General features: G+C 42.9%; 1 protein-coding gene across 1 annotated transcript in view; it reads right to left on the bottom strand.

The window, feature by feature from the left end:
* The window catches only part of sardh (sarcosine dehydrogenase), a 78,138-nt gene that overhangs the window by 11,436 nt on the left and 54,202 nt on the right, over positions 1-12,500 (bottom strand). The window contains exon 17 of the mRNA XM_042059454.1: positions 7,670-7,763. Within this exon, the coding sequence (XP_041915388.1) occupies positions 7,670-7,763 (94 nt within the window). The remainder of the gene's footprint in view (positions 1-7,669; positions 7,764-12,500) is intronic.

Raw genomic sequence — 12,500 nt, 5'->3', positions numbered from 1 at the left:
AGGATGGTGGTCTTTGTGAAATCCTTCTTATAGACACACGGACAGACCGCACAGAAAACTTAAACGTCCCTTGGCAGAGGTCAGGGAAATAACAATACTGGGAGATGTCTCAAATCCAAATGTGGCAGGATAGAGGGCATCAGGTTCTTCGACATGACTAATGAAAACCGATTTGGGGAAAATGTCATTGGAATAGACAATGCATTTTGACAATGAATAATCAATATTAATTTTCACTCAATGGCCTTTGTGGTTCATGAGGAAGTAGTTTGGCTCTATCGACTCTATTATTAAGGATGGTTGTGGTTTGGCACTTTTTTGGATGGCTTTGATTTGGCACTTTTAAGGATGTACGTCGTTGATGGAGAAAAGCTCTACCATGTGTTAGTGATGTCAGATGGCCAGATCCCAAGAGCTTACGGACAGACCAACAGAGACCAGTATCACATCACAGCTGTACCCACAGTCCACAATCTCCAATAGGCTGCATTTCAAATGTGCCCACAGTGTACAGTCAACAATCCATCTGGCTTATATGTAACATGTGGTCCACAGGGGGTACTCGTAACTTGGTTCGCATTAAAAAGGTTCCTCCTCATAAAGTTCCCATATGGTCCCAGTCTCTGTGGTTCTTTTGTAGGCAGCTCCAGTGCACTCTGGTAGAAACACACACAGTTGCCATGTGCATGCACAAATGACTAGTCATGGCCCTGGAAATCAACGGGCAGAGGAGGAAGCTAACAACACAAATAGCATGGGTTTGGATTCCCATACCGTCCACATACTGTACATATAAATACACTTACATAGACAATACATACACAATACATACACATATAGGGTTCCCACTCTAAGTGAAATGTAAAATTCGATGACTTTTCCGTGACTTTCCCTGACAAAAAAAATGAATTTTCATGACCTACTATATAATGAAGGTTACCAAAGATTTCTGAACAGTCGCATAGCGTTCAAAAATCTTTTACTTTTTTAGAGCGGTAGATGAATAAATGGGCATTGAATAAACAAAGTTGGACTAACCACAAATACTCAAGAAAGCAGTAAAACTAATAACCAGATATACACTAATTCTGAGTGAAATATAATTGTATTACCGGTAATGTATTTTTTTTAGTACATTTTAAACTGCTACAACAAAATTCCCTTATATTCCATGACTTTACTAGCCTGACTCCGCCCTCCTATGTACTTCCGCTCAATTTTAATTTCCCTTCAGTACGTCGTCTGGGTCTGTGGTACAGTATATTCACGAGTTTTCTCCTGCAAAAATCTGCAGGTCCAATCAGCGAACAGAGGGAGTAGCTGAGAACGATGACGTTGAGGTTGTGCGCTAGTTTGAGCCAGACATACATCACGACCAAACGTTAGCGATTGGTTATGGCAGATCCAGAGTGGCTCTGGGCAGATTCAATAGTTTTAAACTTCAACAGAGTACTCGCCTTTAAGGAAGTTAATGCTTGGTAATGGAAAGTGGCCAGACAAATGAAATGTACAAACGAGAGTCTGGATATTTTCAGGCTATGACTTTACCCCCAAAATGATAAAATTCCCTGACTTTCCATGTCTGGAATAGACTTTCCAAAATTCCATGATATTCCAGAAATTCCATGAGCCGTGGGAACCCTGCACATATATACAAAATACATACACAATATATACTGTAGATATGTACTGTATAACTGTGTGTACTCACACGACACTGTCTATTTGGATAAAAGCATCTACATGTATGTGCTGTACATCTGTATAACCCTGTTGCTGGTCATGCAAAGTTCAAAGGTCAAAATCCTACAAATGACAAACAGTGGTCAGACCAACAGCCCTGTCCAGCTTTGCCCTGCCATGTGCGATACTGACACTGACGGGGAGTGACTTTGGATGGGAGTGCTGGAGACTGTGAATGTGAGTGATTGAAGGAGCTCATGATTCATGATTAGAGTGTTTCGTTAATTAGCGGCCACTCAGATGCCCCGCTGATGAATGGAGAGTGTAATGGGACGGACGGAGAGATAGAGAAAAAAGGATGGACATAAAGCATTTGGAGAAAGGGATAGAGAACAAGAATGGGCATAAAGCATCTGGAGAGAGATAGAGGGATAGAGAGAGAAAGGGATAGAGAACAAGAATGGGCATAAAGCATCTGGAGAGAGATAGAGGGATAGAGAGAGAGAGAGAGAAAGGGATAGAGAACAAGGATGGGCATCAAGCATATGTGGAGAGAAAGAGAGAGAGGAAGAGAGGGAATGCATTAAAGGTAGTTGGAAGGAGAGGAGGACAATGATATGGGGACATGGCAAAAGGTGGGGAGGGAAAACTGAAATGGAAAAGAAAGTGTGAGAGAGAAGGAGGGAGGGAGATAGAGAAGGAGAGAAAGAACAGTAGAGGAGAGAGAAGTGAGAGAGAAGGAGGGAGGGAGACAGAGAAGGAGAGAGGGAGAGAAAGAACAGTAGAGGAGAGAGAAGTGAGAGAGAAGGAGGGAGGGAGATGGAGGGGAGAGGGTAGAGGGAGGGAGAGAGTAAGAGAAGGAGAGAGAGGGAGAAACAACAGTGGAGAAAAAGAGGAGAGAACAGGAATGTTAAGGAAAAATGAGAAAGGGATGAAGATGAGGGAGGAGGAGAAAAAGTGTATATGGAAGACAGGAGGGTAGAAAGAGAGAAAAGGGGGAATGAGGAGGTATGAGAAAAGCAAAGAGAGGAAGATAGAGAGAAAGAGAGAGAGGATAGACAGGACGAGTGAGGAGGAAAGAAATAGAAGAGGAGAGGTGAGTAGGCATGAGAAGAGAAGGAGAGAGAGAGAGAGGCATGAGAAGAGAAGGAGAGAGAGAGAGAGAGAGAAGGAGAGAGAGAAATGAGAATAGAAGGAGAGAGCGATTTGATGAGGAATGAGAGGAGAGTGATGGACAAAAACAAAAAGAAAGAAACCAGTTTAAGAGAGACATGACAGGTGAGGAGGTATGGAGGGATAGTGAAAGCTTAAGAAGTGTGAGAGAAGGAGAGAGGGAGGGATAGAGAAGGAGAGATAGAGGGGCACAGAGGTGTGACTAATGCGACTGGAGCAGTGAGCCCCAGAGGTGCCCCTGTCTGTCTGACCATCTGGCCCGCCGCCCGTCGCTCACCCCAGACCCTGGAGATGATATCCAGCCCCCACTGCCCCCCCCCCCACACACACCCCCCCCGGAAACACACATCTGACTGGCCAGGGACACCTGAGCATATCTGTGTCCAGCCCACACATACACATGCACGCACACACACACACACACACCCCGGAAACAAACATCTGACTGGCCAGGGACACCTGAGCATATCTGTGTCCAGCCCAAACATACACATACACATGCACGCACAAACACAGACATGAACGCGCACACACACAAACACGCACACACACACACACACACACACACGCACACACAGGGTGGTGGGAGAGTTCCTAGATTGGCCATTCAAAAGCATTAAGGGAGAAAATGAGAGATAGACATAATAAAGTATGTGCGTGTGTAAAGTTGAATGAGAGTGATGGGACAGAACGTGTGTGTGTGTGTGTGTGTGTGTGTGTGTGTGTGTGTGTGTGTGTGTGTGTGTGTGGGTGGGTGTGTAGGTGTGTGTGTGTGTGTGTGTGTGTGTGTGTGTGTGTGTGTAAGAGTGTGTGTGTGTGTGTGGGTGACAGCCTAAGGGGAGGATCTGAAATAGATCTGTCTAGTCTGACAGAGGGGGCTATATGATAACTTCATCCTGAGCTGAGTGTGTGCATGTCCTGTGTGTGTGTGTGTGTGTATCTATCTGTGTCTGTTCCTCTGTATGTGTAGGCCTATCTGTGGGTGTCTGTGTGTTCCTGTGACTGAAACTCCTCTTTAAGGGACTATAGATAAGTGCAGCTGTATCTAAAATGTCCCCCATTTCCCCAGCTGGATGGTACTGAACTCCTGACTTCTCACAGAGGAGGACTACTGTGAAGGCTGATGCTACATCACGGACGCTACATCAGCTCTTCTGACTGACTCGCTGGGACCACAGAAGCTTGTCTTGGTTGGTCGTGTTGAATATTCACTTTCCCTACTGACTTAAAGGGAAACATCGAGTTTTTGGGAAATTTGCTTTATTTTGTGTCTATTCCACATGCCCTCTGTGTGCAATTAACTTAGTCACCTTTAGCCTAGCTTAGCATAATATATTACTTTATTATATTCACTGGAAATAGTTTACACCAATTAGCCTACAGCTAGCCAATAACTAAAGAGAAGCTATGGGCTAACTAGTGTAACCCATTTCCAAAGAATCATGTTAAGCTAGGCTATGAACAAAGAGAAGAGAAAGATGAATCATGTTAAGCTAGGCTAATGTGTCAGATTAAGTTATAGCATGAACAAAGAAAAGAAAGATGAATCATGTTAAGATAGGCTAACGTGTCAGACTAAGTTATAGCATAAACAGAGAAGAGAAAGATTAATCATGTTAAGCTAAGCTAATGTGTCAGATTATAGCATGAACAGAGAAGAGAAATTCCGAGAATTCTCGGGCTAACCATTGATGTGCAGTGAGAAAGGTTGGGAATAGGCACCCACCAGCTCAGCACTAAACTCAGAGCGTGGTAAACTTTTACTTTTACTGCGGATATTTCAGGCAGTAAAAGTCCCGGTAAGAACCAAACTAGACTTTGTTCTAATCTACACACCAATGGAGTTAGTGGTTAGTCCCATCTCCCAATGTCTGCTTGCTTGGTTAGGAGCCCTTGGGTAAGTAAAAATCAGCAGGACAGGTGACGGGGAGATATATCAGAGTGGTAAAGGAGAACAAGGGATGAGAGAGAGAGAGAGAAAAGCAGAAGGAGAAGAGTGACAGGTAGGGGGAGATATGGAAAGACTGACAGAGAAAAATAGAGTGAAAAAGTGATTGGCGTGATAGACTGACAGAAATGATGGGGGTTGTGGTGGTGGCAGAATGCGTGAACAAGAAGAGACAGAAAGAAAGAAAAAGTGTGAAAAGAGAGAAAGACATATAGGGGGAAGTAGAAAAGTACAGAGTGCTCTTTCTCTCATTTTGCCCTTTTTTCTTTCTCTGTCTCTCACCCTCTCTCTCACTTCCACTCTCATATACACACACCCGACTGCCTGCAAGTGATAGTGTGTGTGTGTGTGTCACTAAGCTGTTTACCCTTGTCTGAGAGGAGAGTTATATATCCAAGGAGACTCTCAAAACAGGGAAGGCATGCCCTTTTATCCCTTTTGTCTCTTAATTAGTAAACAACACATTACAAAAGGGCAGTGCTGAACCGTCTGTCTGTCTGTCTGTCTGTCCTTGTGTCTATCAGCTACTGTGTGAGAGTGTGTGTTCACCTTGTGTCCAGCAGAATTCACTACTGTGTGTGTGTGTGTGTGTGTGTGTGTGTGTGTGTATTGTCTATCTATCTGTCCTTGTGTCCATCAGCTACTGTGTGTGTGTGTGTGTGTGTGTGTGTGGGGTCATGTGTGGTCTAAAAATTTAGACCTGTCGGGCCATGTGTGCTGTACATATCTACACAAAGTTCTACACAAAGTGCCTGTCATAATGCTATGCTGTAATGTATTTTATCTTTGAACTGAATGATTAAGGATTTCATATTGAGACATAACCTGTAACCTATAGCCTACCAATGTGTGACCTGTAATGCCAAATTACATATCGGAACGTCACATATTACCAACCGTCCCATATGTCCAACCTCTTACGTGTATGTGTTACTTAATATTCATTTCTATACAAACCAAGATGGCTTATTCCTAAAGAAAAGCAAGCACCCACACCATAAGTGTATCTTAATTAGCTACAGTATGTACCAAAAAGTACATTTTACCGTGACTCTGTACAAATCTGCTTTTAGCTCCAGTGGAATGTTGAATTGCGACGAGAATTCTCGGGCTAACCGTTGATGTGCAGTGAGAAAGGTTGGGAATAGGCACCCACCAGCTCAGCACTAAACTCCGAGCGTGGTAAACAAAATCGGATATTTCAGACAGTAAAAGTCCCGGTAAGAACCAAACTAGACTTTGTTCAAATCTACACACCAATGGCTACTGAAAAATGTAAGGTTTTATCAAATGTTTTTTTGAAGTATTAAAAAACATCATTGTTGAATTTTCAAACGAAATGGTTGATAATTAGCATGTTTACGATCAAATGAATTCATGATGTTTTCTGTGTGTAGTGTGTGTAGTGTGTAGTGTAGAGTGAATTCAAGATGCTAGCCATAATATCTGTTTTTGTTTCCTTTTATATAATGTTCTTTCCATTGTAACAAACACTAAAATGTCTTGGACTTGACTTGACTCCATTGTATCCAACACATCCAACAAGTAGCCAATGATTTGTTAGGGGAGGAGTTTTCCTCCTGTAAAAGGTGACTTTCCCTGTAGTTTGGGGTTTCGCCTTTAACTTTCATTTAACTTGACCGGGCCACCTGCAAGCGCCATTCGCTCAGCGCACCAGGCAAACTACTCGGAGAAGCCAAGGATCCTCGCAAGAGAGGCCATGCCAAACTAGGCTGCTGGGAGAAGCCAAGGATCCTCGCAGGATCGTAGCCTACAGCGTGAACTTATTATTTTCTATCCCTCCTTTTCCTTTAACTCTTTTTCCAATGGTGTGTTCTTAGTAGCCTACTAAGGTCATTTAGGTTAGCTTATCGCGCCTCCTTTTATTCTGAAATCAATATTTATCCTATAACCTTTTCAATATAGTACAACCTTATTCTCTGGTGTTCTGATTCCCATATATATGGGACAAGAGTATTTCTGCGTTTAAAAGCTAGTGTTTTATTGTGATGATCAGACAACCTCTGAGGCCAAACATCTTCGTGTGAGTCACTTGACGGGACCAGAGAATGTCTAATAAGGGGAGAACCTTCACTCTCGGAACTCTTCCGGTGTGGTACTGCATCTAGGGGCGCTCGCGGGCGAGTCCAGAATGAATGGAGGTCTATAGAGCTGTACCCCTCAAAATCCACTTTTCTCGGGATATAATTTTTTTTCAAGTAATTTGAATATTGTATTCGAAAGGGGAGGCAAAGACAATACACTTGGTTGAGTATTATATTTTTTAAAGTTCTAAAAAGCCTTTTAAACGTGTCAATGACATCATTCATTAGCATGATCATAGCATAGCATAGCATCAATGCTAGCGTGTTATGGGCAACAACGACCCAACCTGTAAGAAAACGAAAGGACATGACTCCCGGATTATTTCACTTTTGATTGATAATCCATATCCATTTTGCGAAAAATAAAATAAAATCTGAGGGTTTCAGTTGTTAAATAGGTGAAAACAATAAATGTAGCCATGTAGCTCCATAGGACCCCATGTATTTTGGACTCGCCCGCGATCGCCATCTAGGTGAACTCTGGTGAACTGCAGCCAAATTCGGTTTGTATGGGATTAATAGAGAGTGGGGAGGCTCTCCGTAGACGGGCTCTGACGGGACCTAGTCATAAAATATCGCCTCTAAAACTTAAAATATGGGTAAAGCTTATATGACAAAAGGGAAGATGCACGGCTTAGCCCGTCAAGAGGTCCCAACCACCTATAATAAATGCTCGGGTGTTACCTACAGGTGTGTGTGTGTGTGTATGTGTCTATGTGTGTGTGTGTCTGGGTGTGTGTGTGTGTGTGTGTGTGCTCACCTTGTGTCCAGCAGCGGTCACCACTTTGTGAGAGGAGAAGGGGAAGGCTTCGTTGCTAAGGTCTGCATCCACAATCTCCTGGAGAAGCTCCCGGCTACAAAAAAAAAAAAAGAAGTCACAGGATTGGTCAGTTAATCTGTCAATCACTAAAAAAGTCACAGCATTGGTCAGTTAATCTTAATCTGTCACTCACTAACAAAAAACTTCAAACAGGCCTTATCTGTGGGGGTAATAGAATAATAAAACAAGTACCTTGATGGTAGGAGTCATTTAGGGGTACATATTCAGAGCTATTCCCATTTTAAATCTTATAATGATGTTGTTGCGGTACACTGTATTGATGTTTAGCGAGACTTCAGATCAAAGAGAAACTGCATATCCACAGCTGGTCAATGAAAAATCTTTACCCCATGTAACATATCCACAGCTGATCAATAAAATATCTTTACCTCATGTAACATATCCACAGCTGATCATTAAAATATCTTTACCTCATGTAACATATCCACAGCTGATCAATAAAATATCTGATCAGCTGTTCAATACAAAATCAATGTAACATATCCATAGCTGCTCAATAAAATATCTTTACCTCATGTAACATATCCACAGCTGATCAATAAAATATCTGATCAGCTGTTCAATAAAATATCAATGTAACATATCCATAGCTGCTCAATAAAATATATTTACCTAATAAGAGTAACATATCCACTGTGCCTCCCTCTGAGTCCAACATATCTCAACTCTTCTTACTCTGTCCCTCTCTATGACACACACACACTCTCTCTCTCTCTCTCTCTCTCTCTCCTTGGATTTATCTGTATCACTCTCACTCTCTCTCTCTCTCTCAGCCAACTTTCGTTACCTCAAAAGACCTGTGAGCCACCCTTTTCTTTTCCAAACTCCCACTCACCATCATGTGTGTGTGTGTGAGCGCATGTGTGTGTGTGTGTGTGTGTGTGTGAGTGCGCATGTGTGTGTGTGAGCGTGCATGTGTGTGTGTGAGCGCGCATGTGTGTGTGTGAGCGCGCATGTGTGTGTGTGTGTGCATGTGCATGCGCATACGCATAGATAGAGTGTGTCTGCGCATGGGTGCATATGGGTTTGTGTAAGAGAGAGAAAGTTGTGTGTGTGTGTGTGTGTGTGTGTGTGTGTACTCACAATAAGGGAAAACAGGACAGGCAGGCAGGCAAAAGAAAAGTGAAAGACAGAAATAGAGCGCGAGAGCGTAAGTGTGTTTGCACCTGCTGCTAGCCCATCTGCTAGGCTATGAGTGTGTGTGTGTGTGTGTCACAGACAGTTGGAATTGTTTGCAGCCTTGCTTCAATGGCTAGATGGATGTTAACATGGGAACAAACATAGCCCTATTCTTGTATATTCACAATCACGTCCATCACAGATACACACGCACACGCACACACACACACACACACACACGCACTCACGCACGCACGCACACACACACACACACACACAACACAAGAGAAACAGATCATTCCCTTGGGCCACAGCCACTGCCACACACACAAAAACTACCTGAACGAATCACACCATGAAAAATGTGCAAAATGAGTGTATGTGTGTGTGTGTGTGTGTGTGTGTGTGTGAGTGTGTGAGAGAGTATGTGTGTGTGTGTGTGTGTGTGTGTGTGTGTGAGTGTGTGTGTGTGTGTGAGTGTGCTAAAGATCCATGATGTGATTACAGACAGATTCTCTTTTCCTCCATCACTCTGCCCACTGATCCAAAGAGGCTAACAAGCAATTATGTGGCCTGTGTGTCTGTGTTATATAGTGAGTGAGTCAGCGTCTGTGTGTGTGTTTGTTTGTTTGTTTGTTTATATGTATGTGCGTGTCTGTGTATACTTGTGAGTGAGTGAGTTTATTTGTGCTGCATATGCGATGTGAACATTTCAATCATATCTCCAAGGGCCTGGACTGTGTGTGTGTGTGTGTGTGTGTGTGTGTGTGTGTAAGGGGTCGGGTCATGGGATGGGACGAGTGAAATGTGGTCATGGGTGTGTGATGAAATGTGGTCATGGGTGTGTGATGTGATGTGTGAGGGTGTGTGTGTGTGTGTCTGAAGTGCGAGTGTGTGTGATGTGTGATGTGGGGTCAAATAAGGGTGTGTGTGTGGGTGACAGGGCCACTGAGGAAACGTTGCGGTATGTGGTGTGTTGTGAGGGAGTGGGGGAATAGGAGAGGTAGCGTGCCTGCTTGTGTGTGTCTGTGTGTGTGTGTGTATGAGCGTGGCGACAGGCTGTTAGTGTTGTTTACACCAAGCTGCAGATTTATCTGACTAACATGAACAGGGGTAGGAGGGGGAGATACAAAAGCTGCACACACACATATACGCACACACACTCACACGCACATGCACACACACAAATGTGCAAAATAATTCAATCAAAAACACTCACGCACACACACACACACAAGCTGAGGGAGATAAAGGAGTACAGCTCTGTGACAGCCACAGAGGAAGATACAACACACACAGCCACACACACACACACATTAAAGCCACTGGAGAGAGACATATAGCCGCATATGCAAACCCAAAGCGCTGACACATCCACATACACATTACTGAAGCCAGGGCAGTGATTTTTACAGCAGCACTCACACACTATCTTATAGCCCTGACTATGGTGTGCTGGAAGGCACAGGCCATATAACACTTCAACCACACACACACACACACACACACACACACACGCACACACACGCACGCACACACACGCACGCACGCACGCACACACACGCACACACATCTTATAGCCTTGACTATGGTGTGCCTGGGGGCCAAAGCCAACACTTCCATCTAACCACAATGCCTGGATGCTATTCAGTCTGCTTTTATGTTCATGCTTATTATTCTACATAAAGTACCCACACTAGCCATGCTTAAGCACATCTTAACTCATCAGCACAGACAGGAGAACTCTCCCTCCCTCCTTCCCTCCCTCTCTCCCTCCCTCCCTCTCTACTTCCACAGTTCACAAACCAAACAGAAATAGGATGTTTACAGATGTGCTCTATATCAAGCCAATGCACCTCACTAAAATGCTGCTTATTTAGCCATTTGAAATGTATTTATTTTTCAGTGAGGTTTTATATGTTAGTGGTGGAAACTAAGACATAACCAGAGCAAAATGTATTTATCCTGTGTATATATACTGTATGTATGTGTGTGTGTGTGTGTGTGTGTGTGTGTGTGTGTGTGTGTGTGTGCGCGTGTGTGGGGATGCATGCATGTGCAGGTCATAATGTTCAATATAGTACATAATAGGGACAGTTGTGTGTGCTTTGTGTTCCATGCAGCGTTATGGCCCCATAAACCCAGAGGCAAATGCTGTTGATGCTAACCTGTTAGTGTTTGTGTGTGTGTGTGTGTTGATGATGCGGACCTGTCAGTGTGACTATTCCTCTCTTTATTGCCAAAGCACTGCATGTAATAGATTCACCTCAACACTCTAGAGGAAGGATAATTGCACAATACACTGATGTAACATTTCTTCTCCATACATTAGTCAAGATTGACTACTCCATCACTTTTAGAAATGCCACACAACGATTCGCTGTGCAGCATAAATAAACGAAACAGCTGGCCTCAGACGCATGTTTTGGATGTTGTACACGGGTAAAAATGAGGCCGCATCGCCCCAGCAGATGTTCACAACAGAATGCATGATAGTGAGGGCCATTAATAGTGGCGCTAATGGCTTTTCCAGGGCTAACTAATACATTAGAGAAGATGTTTGTGTTGACGGCTGCATTTTTCCAGGTGGCAGTGCCATAAATCCGTCATGTGTGGCTCTATATAACACACTCACACACACACACACACACATTACACACACACACACACACACGTTTTGAGTACTCTATCCATGGCTTTTGTCACAGACCAAAGCAAGATGTGATAGTCATCGTTTAGCATGAGATTCTCCACTCTCTTCTCCACAGAACACAGAAAACAATAATATGGAGTCAAAATAGGGTCATTAATATTGAGAGGTTGTGTAAAGATGTTCACATGTGTAATAAAGTGTTGCAGCTGTGCAAATGGAGTTCTGAATGTGCAAAGACATTTCGTACCTGTAGAAATATATTTTGTACATGTGTGAAAAAAATATGTACCTGTAGAAATAGTATGTACTTGTGTGAAAGAAATGTGTATCTGTAGAAATGTTTTGTACATATGTGGGGGCGAAATGCGGATCTGTAAAAATATTTTGTACACTTGTGGAAAAAATATGTACCTGCACAATTACTTTGTACATGTGTGAATCTCCTACGCGATGCTTTCCTGCGCAACACTGAAAGTACGAGCTTGTGAAACTATTTTGCAATGCTTACGGACTTTTGACCCTAATTTTACTGCCTTTCTGAGGAGCCAATCAACACATTGCTTACTGCCAACCAATCAGCATTTCCCACCCAGATTTTCAAAGAGTACTCAGAGCCCGTCTATAATGTTTTATTAGAAATTCTCTTTGATTGGGGTTGCAAAATTATAACTTAATTAAGAGTGACGTTGTAGCTCAATTTATACTGTGATCGCAAAAAGGGTTGAAGCGGAGCCGTAATGTTAACATTAGCTATTCCCATCCGCTTTTTAGACTTTAACGTTATAGGTTAGCTTCTACTAGCAGTAATGTTGACGAAATAGTTGAATTATTCATTCCATTTCCGAAAGGGTGATTCAGTGGTGTCATTCATGATTATAAACTGTAATACTGTACACACATTTATGTTTATCTGCTATTATTATTTGATATGAGAACACGTTTATTTTATCACCCTTTGCAAGTCTATAAGTTTTGACT

The sequence above is a fragment of the Alosa sapidissima genome, chromosome 13 (assembly GCF_018492685.1).
Source record: "Alosa sapidissima isolate fAloSap1 chromosome 13, fAloSap1.pri, whole genome shotgun sequence".
Taxonomy (NCBI): domain Eukaryota; kingdom Metazoa; phylum Chordata; class Actinopteri; order Clupeiformes; family Clupeidae; genus Alosa; species Alosa sapidissima.
The sequence above is the reverse complement of the archived record's forward strand: the minus strand, read 5'-3'. Positions and strand labels throughout refer to the sequence as shown.